The 24,131-nt window shown below is 35.6% G+C and overlaps 1 protein-coding gene across 1 annotated transcript; it reads left to right on the top strand.

The window, feature by feature from the left end:
• The first annotated feature begins 6,875 nt into the window (after positions 1–6,875).
• LOC113713028 (tRNA nucleotidyltransferase cca2-like) lies at positions 6,876–23,041 on the top strand. The gene is made up of 15 exons (XM_027236727.2): positions 6,876–7,428; positions 8,016–8,146; positions 10,165–10,282; positions 11,269–11,321; positions 11,708–11,757; positions 11,874–11,972; positions 14,805–14,914; positions 15,065–15,192; positions 16,997–17,060; positions 17,672–17,755; positions 18,175–18,237; positions 18,618–18,762; positions 20,110–20,265; positions 22,316–22,413; positions 22,498–23,041. The coding sequence occupies exons 1-15, from the start codon at positions 6,892–6,894 to the stop codon at positions 22,600–22,602; spliced, it is 1,941 nt and encodes a 646-aa protein (XP_027092528.2). The 5' UTR covers positions 6,876–6,891; the 3' UTR covers positions 22,603–23,041.
• Positions 23,042–24,131: the final 1,090 nt, after the last annotated feature.

Here is a 24,131-nt window from a genome sequence, read left to right as displayed (position 1 = left end):
ATCACTGAAACACAGATTTGCACAGACATGAATTCAGGTATGCGGAAGGGAAAGGATGCAGAGATTGTGGAGGCTACACTACGGGGGGGAGTCTGTAGCATCAGTGATGAAGAGGATGGCTCTTTAGAGGAGACTAGGGAAGCAATGATCACGGATGAAGGAAGGCAAGTGGATAAACTATTGGAGGGGACAGATCAGAATGTGGAACATATTCACAATGATGAAGGTCTGATAGAAGCGGAAATTATGCAGGTAGATACTGTAATAGAGACAAGAAAGAAAGGGGCAGTTTTAAAACAAAACAGGAGAATTTTGAACCCGTTAAGGTCACCAAGGTTAAGGAAACAACCCCTGAGGGTTTTTAGCAATAAACTTGATGACAAGAAAAACCAAGGAAAAAGGAATTTCAATGAAATGGATGTGGAGGTGGAGTTTGTTGGGGATGATATTCAGGTCTGGAAAAAAAACAAGTATGATGGTGGTTTAGACGTTGGAAGGAAAGATGCTGAGGGGGAGGGGTCCAACCCTTATTGGACCCCAGAGAACAAATGAAGGTGCTGGTGTGGAATTGTCAAGGAGTGGGGAGCCCCTTGACAATTCCCCATCTGAGGGAGGTGAATAACCTCTCCTCTCCAAACATGATATTCCTGTGTGAGACCAAAAACAAGGAAAAATATCTGGAAAAAGTAAAAAATATTTTAAGATTTGATGAGATTGCAGTAGCTGATGCCATGAACAAAACTGGTGGTATGGCTCTTCTATGGAAAGAGGAAGTGACAATAAAAGAGATTTTGATATCTGCCTTTACTATCGAGGCACATGTGGAGGACCAAGAAGCCAATCTAGATTGGTGGTTTATCGGTATCTATGCAAGCTGTGACAATCAGGTGAGAGGACAGCAATGGAAAGTGATTCAGAAACGGAAAAGATTGTGGGGAGAAAGGTGGATAATAGCAGGGGACTTTAATGATATAGTTTCTAATGATGAAAAGTGGGGAGGGAACTGGAGGGAGGATAGAAGTTTTAAGGACTTTAAAGAGTTCATCAATGGAAATCAGATGATGGATATTGGATTCGAGGGACACCCGTGGACATGGTGTAATAATTGGGAATCTGGAGGTGAAATTAAACAAAGACTGGACAGGGGACTATGCAGTTATTCATGGTACCAGACTTTCGACCAAGTCAAGTGTAGACATCTGGATACTTATGCTTCTGACCACAGCATGATCATGATCGACACAAGTCCAAGGTCAGACAGAAGGAAGAAGCGCTTCTATTTTGAAAAGAGATGGTTAAAAAGAGAGGACATAGGAGAGGTTATCAAGACTGCTTGGGAGCTGGACACGGAAGGATCAAGGATGTTTCAAGTGGTAAAAAAGATCAAGAATTGCAGAATTGCTCTACTAAAATGGAAAAATAATTTCCAAGCAAACTCAAGAGGGAAGATAGATCGGATCAAAAGACAAATGAGTGAGCTAAAGGAAATGGACACAAGTAATAGGAAAGGTAGTATGAGCATTCTGAAGGGGAAACTCAAGGAAGCATACAAGGAAGAAGAAGTGTATTGGGCACAGAAATCAAGGCTACAATGGCTCAGGGAGGGAGATAAAAACACAAAATTCTTCCATGCAACTGTGAAAGGAAGGAGGAGGAGAAATCGAATGAACAAGTTGCAACGAGAAGATGGATCATGGACTGAAAGTGAGGAGGAGCTAAGTTCGGAGATTGCTGATTACTATAGGAAACTTCTTACTAGCAGTGGAGATGGGGACTTAACTGAGGTACTAGAGGGTATTCCAAACAATATCACTGCAGAAATGAATGAAAACCTCATAAAACCTGTGGAGGAAGTGGAGATTAAATCTGCTCTATTCTCCATGAATCCTGATAAGGCCCCTGGGGCTGATGGAATGTCGCCAATTTTCTTCCAAAAATTCTGGAACATCATCAAGAATGATGTGGTCAAGGCAGTCCAATCGTTTTTTCATAGTGGCCATCTCCTTAAAAATGTCAATCACATAGTGATCACCCTCATTCCTAAGGTTCTAAATCCCACATCTTTGAAACTCTATAGGCCTATAAGTCTTTGTAACACTATGTACAAAATCATTGCTAAGATCTTAGCGAATAGGCTTAAAAGTGTTTTGCACTTCTGCATTTGCAAAAACCAATCCGCATTCATCCCTGGTAGGCAAATTTTGGATAACATCATGCTTTCTCATGAATATTTGCACTATCTCAATAACAAAAGGCAAGGTAAGGAGGGGTTTATGGCAGTGAAGCTGGACATGTCCAAAGCATACGACAGAGTTGAATGGAGTTTCTTGGATGCAATGATGGCAAAAATGGGATTCCACTACAAATGGAGGAACTGGATTTTTGAATGCTTAAGAACAGTAACATACTCTTTCTCTATAAATGGAGAAGTTAAAGAATATGTCACTCCAGGAAGAGGCATTAGACAAGGGGATCCCCTATCCCCCTATCTATTCCTCCTTTGCTCAGAAGGGTTCTCAAATCTCCTCAGACGAGCAGCAGAGAGCAAGAAGATTTCAGGGATGAGAATTTGCAGGCGGGGACCAAGCATTACGCACTTATTCTTTGCAGATGATTCACTAATCTTCTGCAAAGCAAACCAGCAACAAGCAACAGAGCTTATGAGGGTGCTGCAAGTGTATGCCATTGGATCAGGTCAACTTATAAATCTTGACAAGTCCTCCATCCTGTTCAGCAAGAATGTGAGTCCAGTAGTGAAGCAAGAGATCTGCCAGATCATGGGGAACATGCAACAGGTCAGTCAAGGCAAGTACCTGGGCCTGCCAATGGTGGTTACAAGAACAAAGGAGCAGATCTTTGGTTTCATACGAACGAACATACAGCAAAGGATCCTCAAGTGGCAAAACAGACTTCTTAGTGCAGCTGGAAAGGAGATAATGCTCAAGTCGGTGTCCATGGCTATGCCCACATATACCATGTCGTGTTTCAAAGTACCAAAAAAATTGTGTAAAGATATCAGCTCCATTATGTCTAACTACTGGTGGGGAGAAGTAAATGGGAAGAATAAGGTTCACTGGTGCTCTTGGAAGAAAATCACTCAAGTGAAGGAGAAGGGCGGTTTGGGATTCAAGGAGTTGGAAGCTTTCAATACTGCATTGCTAGGTAAGCAGGTGTGGAGGATACTTACACAACCAAATCTTCTAGTCAGTCAAGTACTAAAGGCCAAATACTTTCCTATGAGCTCCATATTCAAGTGCAAAGTTCCAAACAATGCATCTTGGATGTGGAGGGGTCTGATGGAGGCAAGGGAATTAGTGGAACAAGGAGCTAGAAGGAGAATAGGCAATGGCAGGAGCACACAAATTTGGAATGACAAATGGATCCCAGACGCAATCAATGGGAGGGTGACAACTAAGAGACATTTGGATAGCAGTCCTCACAAGGTGAATGAACTGATAATTCAGAAAAGATGGAATAGGAACTTAGTATTCCAGCTTTTTAATGAAGTGGATGCAGAACGAATCCTGAGCATTCCAATTAGTTTATCAGGAAGAGAAGACAGTTACTTCTGGATGTATGGTGCTGATGGCAAGTACTCAGTCAATTCTGGGTACAAGACACTACTATCCAGTAGAGCAAGACCACAAAAAGATGTTCAGGAGGAGGTATCCACGAGTTGGGAGCAACAAAATAAGAAGATGTGGAAAGTAATGTGGAGACTCAAAATCAAACACAAGCTAAAGTTATTCTTGTGGAAATGTTTGAATAATGCACTGCCAGTGAGAGAGATCATCCATGGAAGAACCAAAGTTGGTGATCCCATTTGCAGAAGGTGTGGGGAAGGAAGGGAGACAGTAGAGCATATGCTACTGAACTGCAGAGAAGCTAAACAAATTTGGCAGTTTGCACCTATCCAATGGGAAGGTACGCAAGAAAATCATGGAAGTATCAAAAGATGGTGGACAGCAATCATCGAGGCAAGGTATAGAACATCAGGATCTCAACATCTGGCCCTAAATGTCAACATCCTGTGGCAGATATGGAAGGCCAGAAATGATTGGGAATTCAAGGGGGAATATCATCAGCCGTGGAGGACAATTAAGAAGGCTCAGGAGGAATGGCTAGAATTTGAAGAAGCAACAAACAAAGAAACTAGGATGAGCACAGGAGAAACATCACTTGACAACCATGCTGACCAGCAATTAGAGCCGGAAGAAGGATCAGTGATTATGAGAGTTGCGACAACATGATACACAGACAAACCTGTCTTAGGCATTGGAATCACTTTAGCTGAGGGGAACCAAGAGCCAAAGATAGGATGGGCCTTAAGAGAAAGAAGTTCAGGGGTGCAGTTAGTGGACGAAGCAGTAGCACTTAAGTTGGCTATGTGCAAAGCAATCACCTTGCAACAAGGGAAGGTACATTTCCAGGTACTGAACAAGCAACTCCTCAATCACATACGATCTCAGACGGCAAGTGATATTAGAGTAGCTACTCTGGTGGAGGATATTGTACAATTGAAAGGGTTGTTTCATATGTGCTCCTTTTGTTTAGTTAATAGTGGTAACAATCATCTAAGTTCTAGGATTAGTCTATATGCCTTAGGCATCACAATTGATGAGGAACTTCTGTTTTCTCAGTGTTAAACACACTGATTGTAAAGTTATCTCGAGCCTTTGCTCGCACTTGTACATGTTTTGGAAGTAATATAATCAAATATCGTTTCGAAAAAAAATATATGCTTTAACCTTGAGTATAGTGGATCTTCATAGAATGAAACGTATAGAGTATAGGATCATCATGGAATTATCGACAAATTCCTCAACATTTGTGACGAGTGCCTACCCAATTTTAACTAGATGCAAAGGAATTTTGGAGGCCCACATGAAATAATATTGCTTCCACATTTGATGAATAAGCAACTAGCCAACAGGATTTGAGGCTTTGAGCAACCTGCAGAAAGTGTAAAGTTTGAAACAAGAAGTATCATTTTATCAAATTAAGTTTTGGCTGCACAGTTTTCGGTTGTAGAAAGGAAAATCGTTGAAAACGTCAATCGCATTTTGTAAAATAACTTTTTTCGTCTCTCGTTTTGAAAAGTGTAATTTTACTTCTTTTATAAATTTATATTAGTCAATTTTGATTTCTATTTAGGTTTTTGACTAGTTTTTGACTGAAATTCATTGCGTGTCTTGCATGTGATCATTTTTAAGAGATACAATTGTCAAATTAAATTTTACATAATCCGATCTATAGTCTCTCACATTTTATAAAATGAATTATTTTGTCCTTCACATTTCATAAATTTATTTCTCACATTTCACAAAATGAATTTTTTCATCCCTCATTAACTATGTGTACGAATAGTTTTTTTTTTTTTTTTTTAAAAACCTATGCATATATCTATTTGATTTCACCTGAACAACATGAATAGCATGTAATATATCTCTATTTGATTTCACCTAAATAGGCTATTTGTAGTTGTACACATGCTATTCAATAGATATATACATGGGTTTAAAACTAACAATTTTATTTAAAACCCATGTCTAAATCTATTTGATTTCATCATGTGAACCTATTCAATTTTTGTGACTTTTTCTCTTTTGGTAACAATTCATTTATTGAGTTGTATAATAAGATCATCTAATTAATGAGTCCTATTTGAATTCTATAGTTATGCTAATAAATTGCAATTTAAATCTGAAGTTTCTACTCACCACCTTTAAGACCAATTATTGAATTACTTGCCATGTGATTGTCTTAAAATTTAAAAGTGCCAATCACTTGCTTCTTTTTGTAATACTTTTCTTTTGTTTATTTTTTCTGTCCAAAATTTAATTAGATATAAACACTCGATAGTGTTTAGGATTAAATGTCTTCTTTATTTTCAATTTTCGAGTCAAAGGAAATGAACATGAGTGAAAAACTAACAATTTTTTTAAACCTATATATATATATATATATATATATATATATATTTAATTTCACCTGAACAGTATGTTTAGACAAAATTAAATAGGGATATATTACATGCTATTCGTACTGTTCAGGTAAAATCAAATAGACATATATATAAGTTTTAAAAAAAAATGCTATTCGTATACATGATCAATGAGGGATGAAAAAATTCATTTTGTGAAATATGAGGATGAAAAAATTCATTTTATGAAATGTAAGAAACTATGGATCAGATTATACAAAATTTAATTTGACAATTTTGTCCTTAAAAAATGATAACGTACAGGGCAGGTGGTTGATTCCGGCAAAAAACTAATCGAAAATTTAAATAGGATCAAATTTAACTAATGTGAATTTGTAAAGGACGTAAAATTACACTTTTAAAAGTAAGGGACTAAAAAATTATTTTATAAAATGTAAGAGATGTTTTGAAAGATTTTCTCGTTGTAGAAAATCAAATAGAGGAAAAACCAACCAATTTCAAAAAGTAAGAAGGAAATTACTCTTTTATTTCTATGTTTGTTGCAAGAAAAAGATTAAAAGGTGTAAAAAAACCAAAATGATTCTTTTATTTTTTACACTCATAGCTAGTGCATGAATTTCTTTTGGTACGAAGGAAAATTGTTTTTCCCTTTTCTTGAGAAACCTCTAGTAATTCAGTGGGGATGTCATTTTTTGTGTGATACCTGTAAGCTTTGATAAATTTATTGATACCCTGATTGACCTGTTACTAATTTGCTAGAGAACCCACAACTTTCATTCTTTGTAATTAAAAAAAAAATCCAAACTAGCGAAAAAAAAATGATAGCGACGAGTTGCAACCTTTTCGTAACCAATGGAATTGATCCAGTGACCAGATGAGGGCTATTTAAGTTCTCTTACAGTCTTATTATTGTTAGATTAAATCCAGTGGTCAGACGAGAGCTTTTTATGTTTTTTCTGCTGTTAGCAATTTGGTTAAACCAGGGAAAGCTTTCCCTGGTTCTCTACTGCAGTTCCCTGGTTCCCCACACTGCAGTAGAAAATGCTACTCAAAAAACTCTTTTAGCCATAAATTGCATCCAATTCTTTAAACCCAAAACCCCTCAAAACGAACTAACTATGAAACTGCCCATATCTTTAAACAGAAGCGCTAACGGCCTCTTCACTTCCCAAACCCGACCTTTTTTCTTCCGTCCTTTGATCTCCTTTCCTCCTCTGAGAAAATCTCCAATTCGCCCCAACACTGCAAATTCCTCCTTGAAATTCTCTTCCTTCAAATCCACCGGACCATTTCTTCGATTTTACAATTCAACAATGTCGATAACTACTACTACTACTGCATCGTCTCAACCGCCAATTCAGGTCAAAGACCACATCGAATTAACCCCAAAGGAGAAGGAAATTTTTCATCGGCTTCTTCAAGTTGTCCGCCATTTTGATCTCGAAACTGAACTCCGTGTTGCCGGTGGCTGGGTTCGTGATAAGGTAAGTTATTTCTGGCGAAATGCTGTTTGTTTTCCCCTTTTTATTGGGATTCTGGGTGGTTAATTTTTTTTCGGTGAATGCTATTGGTTTTCCTCCTTTTCATTGAGATTCTTGGTTGTTATCTCTCTCTCTCTCGGTTCAGTTTACCATAATTTCCTAATTCTGTTTTCGGTTGGGGGCATATGAGATTTTCTGGAGGAAAATTGGGCGAAATTAGAAATGGAATTATTTACCAATGTTGTTAAGATAAGGAGATAGATTTAACTTTTGGCGGGAAGCCTGAATATTAATTTATTGGTGGCTTTTAGTATTAGCAAAGGATATCTACATTAGATGCCGCAAAAGTTTAAAGTTGACAGTTTATCTGGCCCTTTTTTTCCTGCTTTGTAAATTTTACATTTTCTGTAGTTGTTGGGGGTTGGTTTTTTCTCTTTTAATCTTGCATCATTTGATGGTCGACTGAAATGTGTTGGCTCTTTATTAAACCTTGTTGAACAAATTCATCAGTTGATATAAATTGAATTTATCATATGAAACACATTTATTTTTCTGATGACTTAACACATTTCTGAATATCATTGATGCAGCTTCTTGGTAAAGATAGTGATGATATCGATGTTGCTATTGACACTATGTCGGGAAGAGAGTTTTGTGAAAAAATCAATGAGTACTTGTCATATACTGGTGAGGAAACTCCAGGAATTGGTGTTATTCAGTGGTACGTGATTTGATTTGTTTCTCCATCCTTTTTGTAATGCATACTTTCTTTGCATGTAAATTTTAGTGAGGAACTTACCAAAATTTGGTAGTCAAGCATATTTTATTATTGAATGTTTCTTTTGGAAACTTATATGTCTCTTCAGTCTTGAAATAGATTTAAAATGAATTAGGTTGTTGACTAAAATTGCAGTAAACGGTGAAAGGGGCAGCAAATTGGAAAGTCTTATGGGCTATGTAAAATGTTCTAGCTATTATATCTTGTAGTATTATGTGATAGAAACACGTGTCATCACCTGGAGATACTGGATATACAAAGATGCCAGGCCAGACGGATGAAAAGACCTGTACAATTTGAACAAAATCCCTCCAAATTAACACCAGTAGAGCAACTTTAGAGGTCTTCCAATGCAACTTCAATCACATTACTGCTTTAAAAATATAAGTTTATATGGATGCTGAAACAATGAAAATTGGGAGGAGGGGAAAAGAAGCAGAAAAGATGAGGCAAAATTAAGCTGGAAGAAAACTAAGAGAAGGGCTAATAGTCATTAATAATTCAAAAGCTACAATGGGGTTGGAGGAAGTAGAGATGGTACAAAGAAGCAAATTTCGACTTTGAAATCTTGGCTAGGAAGAGTGGAGGGCTGTGGCGATGGGGGGAAATGTTTATCGAATTGGATGTAGATCATGTTTACGTATAGGCATGTTATTGAATCTGAATAAGATCAAATGTAAGCTACAATCTAAGCTTGTATAATTAAAAATTATTTACCAAACCAATTATTTTTGTACAATTTTAGTTTCAAATGTGATTTATTCTCTATGAATTCGGGTTTTATTTTTTTTAATGCTATGTTAAGTTTCTTTAGCGTTCAACATATCCCCTTTTCTGTATCCTGATTTGCTGACAGGTTGCATACTGGCATTTTATATCATATGCTAGTACATATTTGACATGTAATGATGCTGCTTTGTTTTTATGAATTTTAGCTAAATTTTGTGACAAGAAAAAGGAGGGATGAAAAAGGCATTTCACTCTTTGACTTGATAAGTAAGATGAACAATGCTCTTTTTTTTCTTTTCTTCTTTTTTCTTCAATCATTGTTGTATTGAGTTTGTTCATTAGAATTTCCACTTTTTAGTACCATTTTGTACCGCCAGATATTTGTGTTCATATGTGTTAGGTGTTTATTACTGTATGTACTTTTACATGTGTATCTTGTTCATGTGGGATTCTTCTTAGAGTTTATAGCTTGTTGCGGTTATATTTTATTAATGTCTATTGAATATATGAGAAGCTTAGGGAGAATGAACCGAAAAATGCAAATTTGCAAGCGCATTGTATTGGTATTTTGTGATTCACAATTATTACTTCTACTGAATTAACATCGACCAGTACCCGAATGACTCAATCTATGGTGAAACTGCAATACATACGTACACACAGATTGGGGTGGAGCTTTCAATTGGGACCCTAATCAGAAACCACTTACATGTCAATTCTGGAACACCCTTTTACTTTTGGAGATTGTGCACAACTCAGCCTTAACTTCATAGAGCTATAAGAGATAACTGAGCTGTAAGCAGTTGGTGCTCCTTAACAAAATTACTACTTTTATTGGTTTATGTAAAGGTAGAGTGCATTAGATATGTGGGTGGGCTGATTGTACATTTATAAGAATGGATTCAAATTCCAAGAGCTGGTCTTCCTTGGTTTTGTGCTCATCTAGAACCAGATTTACTGGTCTATGTGACTGTGCAAACTCGACTTTACAGTTGTTAGATTGGGTTTTTTTTTTTTTTTTGTAATCTAATTGTCTATGGTACAGTTGTGAGTTTTTGGGGCTAAGTCTGTAATTGAGCTTTTATCAGATTAATTTCACATAAGAAATAATTTGTTTTTATAGTTGCCAATCCTTATTTCTAGCTGAAAATTCTTGAACCTGATAATAGCATATTAGAATGTGTCATTTGATGGTGAAATTGAAATAGATATTTTCTGTTTTGTTGCTGCAGCAATCCTGATCAGTCAAAACACTTGGAAACAGCTAGGATGCGCTTGTTTGATGTATGGATTGATTTTGTTAACTTAAGATCTGAAGACTATAGTGAGAGTAGCCGTATCCCAGTGATGGTAAGAACTGATACAGCAAAAAGGGTTGGCTTTAAGATTATGTTGGAGGCTTTACTCTGTAGATGTTTTGGAGAACTTGTTGAGATGATGTCTCATGGACTGGACATGGTTGTCATGTATAGACTTCTTAACATGTATGAATTTGGTAACAATTATGGTCCAGAAGTTAGGAATCTTTTATTCATACAATATTTTGGGGTCTTGGCACTTATTTGCAACCAATAGCTTCAATATTGAGAGTTTTCTTTGTCTTCTAAAATTCTGTGTTTTTCCAATCTTTGTGATCCTAGTTGTATGTTATTTTCTGCATGCAAGTCCTCACTCAGTCACACATTATTGTACCTCCGTGTTTTTTATACTATTGTTTGCACCCCAACCAGTATGTTCCTTGTTAAGTCATAAAAGGTAAACCATGAAATGGCAATTGAAGAAAGTCTGTGATTTGGCCACATTTATTGCAAGATTTTAGTTATTTACCTGTTATGAAGACAATGAAGTTAAAAAGTGGAATCAGTTTAATACTAATAACTTTAATGGCTTAAAAAGTCCCATCAAACATAAGGGAAATCTTTCTTGAGCAAATGGTAGAAACTCTACTGTAACAAGATATGAGACTATGGTTGAATCAACTTGTTTATTATGAGTAGTTTGGTAGGGCTAAAATTCTTCTCACTAATGCTTATCCTTAAATGAATTTTACTTTTATAAATTATGGCTAGTTTCATTGTGGTTCTGAGTGCAAAGTTCCACTGTTTTGTTTTGTTTTGGTGGGGTGTGGTTTTTGTTTTTAAAGGGGGGGAGGGGGTGAGGGGAGGGGGATTTCTTAAGTGTGCCAAGCATTTTGAGTTTCTATCTGCAGTATGACTATGAAATCTGCTTTTCCTGGAAACTCTCGTGTTGGGAAAGACTATGCAGTTAAGGATGTTGAAAACCTTTTGTTTCTTTTTCTGACCTCTTTTTATTTTATTTTATTTTATATTATTTAGAGATTTGGTACTGCAAAGGAGGATGCATATCGTAGGGATTTAACCATTAACAGGTATTTGTCAGCGCGCATTTTTTTTGGTTATCGTTGTCTTCTAAACTGTCTGTTCGTTAGAGAGGGCAAAATAATAGCTATCTGCTCGCTTTGTGCTGGATTTTTTTAATGCATTTCTTGATTTTCTCTTCCTGTTCCTTTCTGCAATTTTTTTGTCATTTTTCAAACTTGAAACTGAAGAAGTGCATTTGTCACTTGGTTTTTTCTTTCTTTTTGCTTCTTCTGTTCTTTATTTCATTTTCTTTTATCTCTTTATTCAAGTTGGTATATAATTTTATTAGGAAGGGATAACAGTACATTTTCTTGTAAATAAGTCAGATGAAACAGTGAAATTGACCTTTTTTTTCCCCCTTCAATGCCTTTCATTTACAATATTGTTGCTACAGTTTGTTCTACAACATTAACAAAGATTCAGTGGAAGATTTGACTGAAAGAGGTAAATTGAATATATTCTACTGTCTTTTGCATTCTTTTTCCGAAAGATTTAGTTTCGTGCATCATTTTTTGTGGTCTTTCCCCATTCTGAAAAAGCTCTACTTTTTTTCAATTCAGGCATATCAGATCTTAAATCTGGAAAAATAGTGACTCCATTGCCTCCAAAGCAAACCTTTTTGGATGATCCACTGCGAGTTCTTCGAGCTATACGTTTTGGTAGCGACAGACAACTCTTGACTTCACTCTTTATTTACGTTCTTTCTTTTTGTCCCTCTTCTCTTCTTCCTGGTATTGAACGAAGTTAGATGGATATATACCAGCGCTGAATAGATACTCATATTAGGCACTGCACTTCAGAGATTGGAAACCTCTGAATCCCAGAACAGTAGAAGTTGGTTGGATGGGAAGGCGAGGTTTGGAAATTTGAGCATTTTCTGGGGTAACTGATAGGAAATTTGGAAAGCCATGTCAGTTTGTAAAACTAGTTTTGGTGATCAGGATAATCATACATTAGGTGCCATTGCAAGCTTAATCTTGATTTGAATACAATGGAAGAAAAGAAGTGGGTGAATGGATTATGTTTAGGATTGTGACTGTAGAGGAAGTCTAGGTTTATTTTTTTGTTTACATGTTAGGTATGTTAATTATGCGAATTTTTGAAGTATCCCACAGGCACGCTTCTGGAAAAAAGCAGTTATGAAATGCCTATGCAGATAAACATCATTAGTTGCTGTTTTATTAGTACACCAGAATGTTTTGGTTTGAGGGAGAAAAGGCTGATGGCAGTAGAGTACTAGATTTTGAAGCCAGAAAATGATTCAGGCTTTTTTTCTGTAATTGTTGGAGCTGTTGACTAGAGTTTTTATTATACATGATAGAAATTGCATAATGGCAGCAAAGTTTGTTGCCAACTGTATTTTGATGGTACCAGATGCTGAGGTTGCATTTCTTTGTCTGTATTAATCTAAATCTTATGCAAAAGTTAATTAGCAGAATTTTCCAGACTAAGGAATCATATCCATTTCTGATTCATTGTCTCCTACGAACAAATATATGTACGTTTGAAGGATAATAGTTATAGAAGTTGCATTTGCTGTCTGACTAGGTGTTAGGACTCATTGTGACACAGATTTACCTATTTATAGACACTTAGGACTACCATGATCAGGGGAGTGCTTCTTTCTTCAAGGCTCAGACTGCAAGGCATTACTCCTGCTTTGTTGCAGATCTGTAATTTTCTCTGTATTTTAGCTTTTGTAGTTGGCTTTCTGTTTGACCATTACTTAATTTGAGGGGTGCAACATATCTGTCTCTATTGCCATAAATTCATTTTCAGGACATCTTCCACCTTTTGATGATAATATAGGGTGATAAGACGTGTCATCTGTCATGGACAAAAGGTACTATTGTGAAATGGACATTGAAGTCTTTTTGATGAATTGATGTATTTATTCATGCTCATATCTAATAGGAAATTTGTGATTTTCTCTCTTGGCTGAGAGTTCTGAGAGGATGTCATGGTAGAGTATGAGGTTTGGAAACCAAACTTCTTTGAGTACTCTTGCTAGTGTAGCTTTTTGCGGAACAGAGTTTAGCTCTATTTGGCATGCATTTAACAAATTGTACATTGAAAAACAAAAAAAAAAGACAGTAATTTTGTAATGCTCTTCTTGACTTCCCAAGGTTTCTGATCAGTGTGAATCGTGAATGTCCGTAGAAATCATAAATACAGAATGACTATATGGTGAAAGGAAAAAATAAAATTGGTCATTTGTTCACTTGGGATTGTTAATAGACCAGAATTTGAAGGGTTTGGCTCCATGGAAATTAGTGTAAAAAAAATTTAATAAAAAGGACATGGCTAATTTTACAGAGAAGACTAACTTTTGACAAAGTTGGGAATGTTGTTGCTGTAGTGAGTTTGTGGAGTTGGATCTTGAGAATTTGGCCTCACAAACATTTGAACTAATAAGGATCTGGCTATTTTATTGCACAATATTATTGTTAAGAGGAGATGTAGGTAATGGAATACTTTAACTGCAAGTCGTGTCATGTGTAGTACACATATGACCTGAAATTACCTAACAACTGTCTTATCCTTCTTTTTGTTCTTTGTCTTACTCTTGCTAGTCTTTTGAAGGATGGGTCTTGCTTTTGACGAGTCTGTCTGTACTGGTTTTTCTGATCTCTGTGGATAATCCTATCAGAAAAAAGGTTCTTTCATGGTATCTCTAGTACTCTAGGAACTTTATCGAGAAGGAAGTGGATTAAATAGTCTAAATCTTGGATCATTTACATCCTTCATGTTTGGTTGCTGACCTCTAGTCTGGCATACGGTTCAGATGTGACTGGGGTTTTTCTCTTTGGACTGGTTTGGTATGCTTAATGAGAAAATGTCCTGTCTGTTTGTTTTGTTTAACTTGTCTGAAATGATAGTACTGAAAGCTAACAATATATGAGATAGTCAATATTTGACAACTTCTGTTGTGAAGTACTTGTACTTCTATGATGATTATTGAATAAATTTATGACAAGAATTTTTGGTTTAAAATAGGTTGAGATTTGGATAACGTGGATGGTGTTTTGCTTGCATATTGATTTGTTGCAACTCCCATACTTGTCAGGATTTCTTTGCTTGCAAAAGGTTGGGGCATTAGTAGTGAACAGACTGTTACATTGAGATCACGTTTCTTTGACCTAGTTTTGGAGATGTGTAACAGGGATTTTTGAATGCTTCGAGTTGTCTTAAATTGGTTTTCCAAATATTTATGGAGGCAACTAAGCCTTTTAGGTTTCTTTCCAGATAAATAGTTTTACCAGCTTGCATGGGATTGTATCTCTATATAAGTATGATTGGTATTACCATGTCTGAAGTCTAGCAAACATGGAATAACACTTTTTGATAATTCAATTGGGCATTAAGGATTGATGCAGAGAGTTTTAAACACTTTGTCTGCCCCTCTGGAGCCTCCTGAAGAATTCGTTACCTTTCAATAGATCTACTGTTTGTTTCTTCCTGTATGTCTTACTGCTTTCTGGTGATGTCAGGTGCACGGTTTGGCTTCGCTCTGGATGAAGAGTTGAGAAAAGCTGCTTCTGATGAGGAAGTCAAAGCTGCTATTGCAAATAAAATCAGCAGAGAACGTATTGGTCATGAAGTATGTTCATACTAAAGTTGTATATACTGCTTGTCTTTTAAGTTATTTTTTTTTCTTTTCTTCAAAAAAAGTCAACTTTTCTATGACAACAGATTATTTTGATGCATGATCTAACTTAATCTTTTTCTTGTTTCATATTTGATTACGCAGATTGATCTTATGGTATCTGGCAATCAACCGGTGAAAGCACTGACCTATGTTTCTGATTTGCAGCTTTTTGGCGCCGTGTTCAGTCTTCCTTTGGAGTTTGAGCCTGAAATTCCCGATAGATATGATAGGTTTTTCTCTTTTCATGTTACCTTTTGTTGGTGATGATCGTGTTTCATTATAGAAGCATTGAGCATGGGCTTGTTATGCATTTCTTAAGTGAGTACAAACTTATGAAATCAAGTGATTTAATTGGGCTAGACAGATAGGGCTGTAATCATTACTCATCGAGTATATCTCTGGTATCACAAATTCTTAGTCATCCTATAATTTTTTTTTATTTTCTTCTTAATTAATCAGTTGTCTAGACTTTTGACTTTCATCACCATTCTTGTCCATTTTATTTCCCTTCCTAATCTACTGTCATGTTTGTTAGATGTTTATTGTATTTGGTGATTCTTTAATTTGTCTGAGGAGGGAGGAGATAATGAATTAAATATCTTTCTGAATGCTCCTTGATGAAGCCTAGACAAACATGTTTATGAAATGTAATACAAGAAAGAGGTCATTGGAAATATGGAACTGCTTTCAGTAGAATTTTCCCAGTTATGTAGGTCAAGTGCTCAAGTTCCAGCTGCTATGAAATGTATGACCAGCAAAATATAAAATAAGATATCAATTCAAGCCTGCATTTAAGATCGCTAGCATTGCTCACACACAATTGTACACGCATATTATATGGAGCATACTTATTGAAATGGTAACCATATATAATTTATGCATTTTTTTGCAGTAGTTTATTTGTAATTTTATGCTTTTATAATCTGGGTTGAATAAGGTGCAAATCCAAAAAGTGAAAGGGGTTTCGTGGTCACGTAATAAAAATGGGAGGATTCTTGGGGTCATTACAATTAACTGCCACTTGAAAGTAGGAGGGTGGCTTCCAATTTTAATGTAGTTTTGGTTTATATTTTGGATGAAACAATGTAAGTGCTAGTTAAAAGATGTGGAATAGGTTTTTTGTCTTGGTTTAAAAATTGGGAGGACTTTTGTAGTCACAAAGGTTTGGTCTCCTAAGCACCCTGTTCAAGGGCAGCTTTGGTGCATTTGGATTGTCAATATATTACACACATTATTTCTTAACATATTTTGTGACCACCTTTTTACCTCACATACATCACATAAAGATAAAAGAGCTATGGTACATAATAGGAAAAAAATTGCAAATAATTTTCAATCCTTATGGACCCTTTCCATTTAATATAGTATTGACAATGATAAATTAGTAACAATTTCTGCCTATAATGTTGTTGAAGAATGGCTCTTCTCTTCCTTAACTCGTTTGTCAGACTTCTTATTTATATGAAAATTGTTGGTATAAAAGTCAAATATCATCATGGGTGTAGAAACTGTAACGTTTTTTGTTCCTGTGATGATGATGTGTCACTGAACATCTGGAGTGTTATCTTGATACTACTGACATTCTGCAGTTGATTTAGTTGTAAAATGTTGCACTCCTTTAACCCTGATTTTGTTAAACTGGTTTAGTTTGGCATCTCAGTTCTTGTTATGAATTGGTTTTGGCTGGTAAATCCTTGAATACATTCAAAACTGTTTGTGAATTCCCACAGCACTCCCAATCCTTGCTGAGTGTTTTTTTTTTTTTGGGTGCTGTTGACATCATACTGGTAGTTAATGTTTTGTGCACCTGGAGGACTATTGCTATACAATGTTCGGTGTGTCTTGCTCAAATTTATAATAGGGCCTACCTTGCAGTCGCAACTTGAGAGTTTTCTCAACAATACTACTTTTTCATTTATTACCGTGTACTGAGCAATGTTTTCTTCTTTTAACTGCTTTTTTGGCATTCTTTTATTTTTTTCATGTTTACTTATTTATGTTATTTTCTCATGGTTAGTATTTATTTTCTTTCAGTGTTTGTGTTGCTGACTTGGATTCTGCTTGGAGACTTTTGGAAGCAATTGGTTGCCCTTTCAGTGTGAGTTACACACATCTCATGTCAAGTTAAACATTATCTACTTTCTGACCTATTAGTCTCGCCTTTATACCTCTCACTTGTAAGTTGAATATACACGGTGGCAATTCATCTGTTCTTGATATGGCCTGCCCAAATGTACCATTATACTTTTGTTGGGTGAGAGTGGGAGAGAGTTTATAGAATAGAAAATCCTATGCCAAGATGCAAGAGAGTGCTTCCATTTGTTGATATTGAACATTTGCAGGCCCATTTGTTGTGATGGAGGTGTAAAACTGTAAGTACGGAACTCAGTAAATAAGCTATGCATACTTAATTTAGATACAAAACAAGTTTATTTATTCTTTTTCCCGATAAAAGGGGCTGACATTTAAAAGAAAGAATTTAGTTAGAAATTTTGTTTCACTATTGTACTGTACTGCTTTCAATTGCTGTCTGCTGAGTTGGCTTTGGAAACTAATCATTCTTGTATGAATTACTCTGTTTATGTCATTCAGTGTTCAATGGTAGGTATCAGACTAAGATTTGTGCTTGTATGTTCAGTCTGCTTTACCTTTCTTTGCGTAAGGGTATCCTTTTAGGTTTGAAATCTGCATGCTGCTTTATGGATTCAGGCAGATCAACAGCGGCTGTTTCTGTATGCTGCTTTGTTTCTTCCTTTTAGAGAGAATGTGTACAAAGAAAAAAAGGCTAAAAAGGTAGAGTAATTTCTTGATATTCTTCTTAATTACTGTCTATCCATTTTTATGCATTTGTTGGGTACATTAGCAGACGTTATGCTGCATTTGTGTTTGTCAAAGATAACCAAATGATTAAGTGAATGTCTAGAGGTATAGTTTTCTCTGCATATTGTAATCTTCCTCCTTTTAAACTTTGTTTTTATCAGCTTCAAAGCTGTTTACTAAAGCATTTCTCGTTGATGTGAAAAGAGTCTCCATAAACACGAGTTTTTGCCAAACTGCTGTGGTACTGTCGTGGTTTTTCCGAAATTGATCATTTGTGGAAAGACCTCATTGTTCCCTTTACTTTTATTTAGCATCTTAACTGCATGCAAGAAATCCTTTTTTTTTTTTAACCGGTTCATGACATTTGATACTGAGGCTCAAATATTTAACAGATTCCAGTTGTTAGCTACATCATTCGCAATTCTCTCAAGCTAAAGGCCAGTGATGCTGAGATGGTAAGTTGTTATTCTTTTAATTGATTAATATATACGAATGTGTATAATGGTGAAATATTAACTTCTTTGCTAATATATTAATACTAGATACAAATCATTGTAATTTCTCAAAGAATAGAACTTTAGCGCATATTGGTTGAATTCGTCATCAAACAATTTATGGAAAATGAAAACTTTGAAAATTTTATGTAAGAATGCTTGAAGGGCAGCAGAACTTTCCTTTCTGCTTCTAACTGCTAAAATGAAAGTGTTATAACTTGCTCTATCTAAATGGCTAATTCTTGTGGTTGAAATAAATCTGTTAGCTGATACTTCTCTAATTCCTTGCTTGTGGACACCATGATGCTTGTAAACTATATTCGATTAGTTTTTTTTTGCAGGTCATAAGCTTGCATATCGCAACAAAAAAGTTTGTGTCCTTGATTCCTTTTATAGTATCCAAGGAGGATATACAGATTCTTGAAGTTGATTGGAAAAGAGAAATAATTGATGTCCCTTTTGCTTCAAAACTTAGAATATTGGCTGGTAAATAACTGTTTCCTTGCAACACAATTTTGCATGATTTTCGGCATATATAATATATGATGTTGCTTGTCTTTGAATTGTATATTTTAGTCTAAACTGATGTTACTTGCAAGTTCTATATTTTGATAATGTTTACTCAAATTGGTGTTCAACGAAAACAGATTTTAGCTCAACTGACTGTCACATAAGCAAGATTGATAAGTCTCATTCATATTTCCAAATATACTGGATGACTTTAAACTATTAATACTAATGATAGTTGAGAAAAATTGAGGATTGCAGTCTAAACTAGTAATACAACTTTCTGCAGTCTAAATTTCTGATAGTTGAGAAAAATTGAGGATTGCATTACATAGAAGTTTCTAAGGTAGAGGATGTGAACTCTGCTGAAAATCTAGAATTCTTGAGCTATGCTTGAATAGAAATGAGTGTGCAAAACTTAGTGTTGATAGAACATTTGATCCTAAAGGAAATGGTTGGAAATGGTTATAAATGGTTCGGAAACTGTGCTGCCATTACAAACCTGCATATTGCCTGGGGTTTCTTATCCATAAATTTAGATACACTTGTGGGGTATCCTAATTGACCAATCTAGATCGACCTATTATATTCACTAAGCTATTTCAATTGGTGCTTGCTTCAGAAATGATGCTGGGCTTGTTGCCATCTTTTCATTCCCCAGCCTCTCTTCATGTTTTTGGACTTCTTGGGTGATAATGGTCTGTTCGAATGTGCAGTTGAGCTTCTCACACTTTACTTTGATTTCTGCTCTTATTGAAACCTAGGGATTCATTTCCTGTATTTGAAGGTAGTTTGGCCATGCTGCCTCTGCAAGAACAGAAATAACACATGAAAAAGATTTTTGGTGTTGATAGGATGTGCTTAAGTATCTAGAAGTATTTAAAGTTTATTGTTGGTTCAGTAATATCTGCACAAAACATTTTGAGAATGTGCAATGGTCTTGAAATTATTGTGAGACTTCTGGATTAATTTTAAAAAGAACTAATACCTGTATTATGAGATGCAACAACACAGCTTTTTTTTTTTTGTTTAAATAAATATTCGGAGGGTGGAGGGTGGGGAACATGTTAGATGATAGACAATAAATTATTCTAAAAAATTCTCAAGAAGACATTATTTGAGTGGATGAATGATCTAGCGGTTCTTCAAGTATAGTGCCCTTGACTTTTGCAGCCAATGCTTGAGACATGTGAGATAACAGGCAATGGTTTACTCTAAAAAATTCTCAAGAAGACTTTATTTGTGTGGATGAATGGTCTATCAGTTCTTCAAGTATAGTGTCCTTGACTTTTGCAGCCAATGCTTGGCATTTACTTCAACTTGCAGGATTACTCTTACGAGACATCAAAGACTTTTGGAGGGCTGCATTACTGCTGTCTATGCTGTTATACCCTACAGATATTTATTCTGCCACCAGTTCTTTTGAATTTGATAAGAGGAGAGAAGTATATAACATGGTTGAGGAAGCAATTCTGGAAAAAGGTATGGTTGCTATCTCTTGTTCATGTTCTTATTTATGGGTTAGCTTAAATATACAAATTTTGGTGAAGATGAATGTGCTTGTTCTTGTGGTTGAGTTCTCTAATTGAGCATCTAATATGTGTTTGAGATGAGATTTTAAGCTTGGATAGTTCATATGCTCAGATCTCTAGCTATTCTTTTCATTTCATTTGTGAAAGTGGTATGCCAAGTATTCTAATTAGAATCTCAAAACTTCTGTGACTGCAATACAACTGTGTAAACTGTCCTTGATCTGCTTTCATCTGTGCTCTTGGTTACTCTCATCACCAGTATGGTCTCATGCAACTACCAGCTAATGAAGTGTTTTTTTTTCCCTTACCACTCAAAAGTCTACCATACCATAGAAATACAAAAGTGGTCATTGAGTTGATTGTGTGTTTACAACCAAGTAGCTGTGGTTGGTTGGTGCAACCAGTAGTTTCTAGAAGCTTGTAGGACCAGTAGTTCTATCACTTGAGATGATGAGTTGGAATCCGAGGATTGTGTATCTGTCTAGAATTATGCATTATGTAGCCTGCATTTGTGACTGGCTTGCCATAGCTGTATATTGCGGTGTTTCCAGAATTCTTGGCCTTGAAAATATATTCCTCATGGTTTGCAGTAGGTTAAGGTTAAGGAGTTCTAAATAGATCTAATTAGGATTTTGGCATGCCAACTTGTTTCTTCTTTAAACTTTATTGGAACAAAGTGGAATTTTCCCAAGCCTGGCAGTTTAGTTGGCAAACTTTGAAAGAATTAGGGTAAACTTTGTACTGCCAATTGGCATTTGGCTTATTATTTGGAAAGTTCTGGGAAAAGTTTCACTAGTGGCTATTGCTGACAAGTCATACTTCGAACTATTTTACTTAGGTTTTGCAAGAGCCAGATAGTACTGACTTTGTTTTACAATGTTGGATGGTTAGATCGTGTAGATATATGATTTTTGACATAAAAGTAACTATTATTGGCTGTTGGAAGTCCACAAGTGTTTAAAAAAATTCTATGTACAAAAAACAGTGGAATTTATGCTTGGAGCCAGAATGTTTGGAACATTTTGAAGTTTGTATGAGCCTTACCTTGTGATGTCAAAGCAACTTATATGGGATTTTAAAATTTCTTCCCTTCCTCTGCTGTTCAATTTTCAGCATAATCTCCTGAAGCTATATCAACTCAAACTTATTATTCAAGTTTTTGGCTGCCAAACCAAAACCAAATTGCTGGAAGAATCTTTTGGAAGGTTTCTAGCCTTATACATGTTTTCTGCATCACAAATATGATTTTCGGGATAATCAATTCTTTCTTTCAGCATATTCTCATGAAATTATTATATGGGTTACAGAACCTTGTGAGTTCTATGCTTATTTTGTGAATTAAATTATGAGGCCTCTGCATGTCATTATGAGTAAAATTCTCTTCTTATCGCATTGTCAGATGTGTAGAAGCTGAAACTGTGTGATCATTTCTGCTGAGAAGATGAACATAGTTTGGATAGTATGCTTTTGCACTCGATCATTTCTCTTCAGAAGCTTACTATCCAAACTATGCAGAGGATTATACTTTTGGATAGTAAGCTTTTGCACTCTTTTTCTAAAAAGCATGGACTTGTCGGATAAATTTGCATCTAGATCTCCCCATTTTGTTTTGGGTTTTTGACTCTGAAAGTTAAAAGCAAATTGTGAAGTACTAAATCATACAAAGAGGGTTTCTTGAGAATGCTTTGAATGGTCTATAAGCTTGGGCACTTTGCTAATAACACTTAAACAATGCAACAGATTTTTTAGAAGCCACTTCTATAGTTCTGTCTTGGCAGAATTGCTGGCTTATCTGTAATCATTTTTTACTTGTTCTTCTGAGAGTGGCTGCTTCTTCCCTGCCATCTAGCTCATTAACCCACCTTCAAAAATTTAGATGACTTGAAAAAGGGTGGGGAGAATGTTTGAATGGCAACCTGACAGTGAACTTGGATTTTTTTTCATTGTCTCATAACTTAATGCTATTCTCTCTTAGGTTTTTGTCTCTTGTGTGGATGCAGGTCTAGATAAAGTTTGGGAAGTAAAACCGTTGGTGGATGGAAAGGAGATTATGAGTATTTTGGATCTTAAGACTGGAGGACCACTTGTCAGAGAATGGGTAAATCATCATACTTTTGAAGTAAAGCTATGGAATACATTATAGCTGAAATAATTGAGGTTTCTGCCAATTTGTTCTTTGCAGCAACAGAAGATGATCGAGTGGCAGCTTGCCCATCCCTTTGAATCTAAAGATAAATGTATTCAATGGATGAATGAAGCATCCTCCAAACGCGCAAGATTGGAGTAACTGTTCCAGTACTCATAGATGCAATTATCTGGTTCCTGTTTGCCCAGCTGTGTGCTTGGTGTCATATTTGAAGATTCAAAACTGTGGTTCTTGCTGCCAATTTTACTTCCCCTGGCAGCCTGCGCATAGTAGGGTCACAATATCTGTAGATCATTGTTAAGTTTGTATAGCTTTTTCCTTCTGAAGGAATATGATTAACTAAATATATATCCCCAGTGATACCAGATAATAACCTAACCTCTCCAGTGCGCTACTATAGGAGATTGCTAGAAAGATGAAAATTTCTCCCAAAACCGGATATGGGGCAAAATTTTTGTACAGTTTAGGAATGCATGCTTTTGATGAAAATCTGTATGTTTTTTGGTAAAGGAATGCATGCTTTTACCGAAAGTCATGCTTTTCTGGTAAAGAGATGGAAAATTTTCTGTTGAGAGTTCAATTCTTCACTCACTCCGAGTAAATTCCTTTTCTGGACTGATTTTCTTCTTTAACGCCAGTTGCGGACTTAACATTCTAACCAGTAGGCCAGCCCACCACCCAAAGTGGCATTCTAAAATTATTTGGGCTGCAATCAATTCACCTGAATTCCATTTTATGTTCGGTTGTTGTTGAGTTCCTTGGTTGATTTTTTTTTTTTTTAGCCCTCCTTCGTCTTCTCACACCCTTTCTTATTACCAAATTATTAGGCTCGGGATTTGAACTTGAATTTGATAGTGGGATGAACTATAAAATTCTTTTTCTGATCACTTGACCAACACCGATGGTTATTTTTAGTTGATGTTATTTTAAATTATTGGTTTTTAGTAGTTGATCCCCTTTTTCTCCGCCTTTCTTATGTGTTCCTCAAAGAGATGAGGATAGCTGCACATTTCATATGAAGTTAATTTTAACCCGTAGGAGTGAAAAATGAAGATAATAAAAAAAAATGCGAACATGATCTTACATTTTACTTTAAACTCAAAATAATTTTCTTGTTCCCAATTGTACAGCTTCAAGGAACTTCATCATTTACATCTTCAAATTATATCTATTATGCAAAAAAAAAAAAAGGTTCATGGCTATTCAAAATATATACTGCAACCAGAGTAACTTAAATCAAAATTAACTGAAGATAGAAAAACAAGTTACAGGCATTAGCAACTACTTTATTTTAATTGATGTAAAAGCATTTTAACGTTCAGTTTAGAAATTGCTTTTTCGTTGAGAAATTTTCGTACAATTGTATGAATCTTCCAATGGTGGATTAAAAGCTTTATTCCACTCTCAAGTTGCAGAGAAAATTCGAAGAAAGTTGAGAACTCACTATTAGAGTCTTGAACAAGGTTTTTCTTTCTTATTCTTTATATACTTTGTCTCCGTGCTATGGTGCTTAGTTAATGAGTTGCATCCACCTACCTTATTCTTCAGGTTATGGCAGTTGGCTGAAGCTATTCTTCTAAGCTCGTTGAAATGCAATTTCTTTTTCACTGTATTTAATGAAAAAGAAACTGCGTCGACTTGTTAGAACTTAATAAAATAAAATGAAGAAA

Source organism: Coffea arabica, chromosome 10e, assembly GCF_036785885.1.
Source record: "Coffea arabica cultivar ET-39 chromosome 10e, Coffea Arabica ET-39 HiFi, whole genome shotgun sequence".
NCBI lineage: Eukaryota > Viridiplantae > Streptophyta > Magnoliopsida > Gentianales > Rubiaceae > Coffea > Coffea arabica.
Note: the sequence above shows the minus strand (reverse complement) of the source record. Positions and strands in the feature narration are given on the sequence as shown.

Coding starts and splice junctions, on each gene's coding strand:
- LOC113713028 (XM_027236727.2), top strand. CDS start 6,892: ATGTTTTTTCTGCTGTTAGCAATTTGGTTAAACCAGGGAAAGCTTTCC. Junction 11,758..11,873: donor GGAAGATTTGACTGAAAGAG/GTAAATTGAATA, acceptor TTTTCAATTCAG/GCATATCAGATCTTAAATCT. Junction 17,061..17,671: donor CAATTGGTTGCCCTTTCAGT/GTGAGTTACACA, acceptor TTATGGATTCAG/GCAGATCAACAGCGGCTGTT.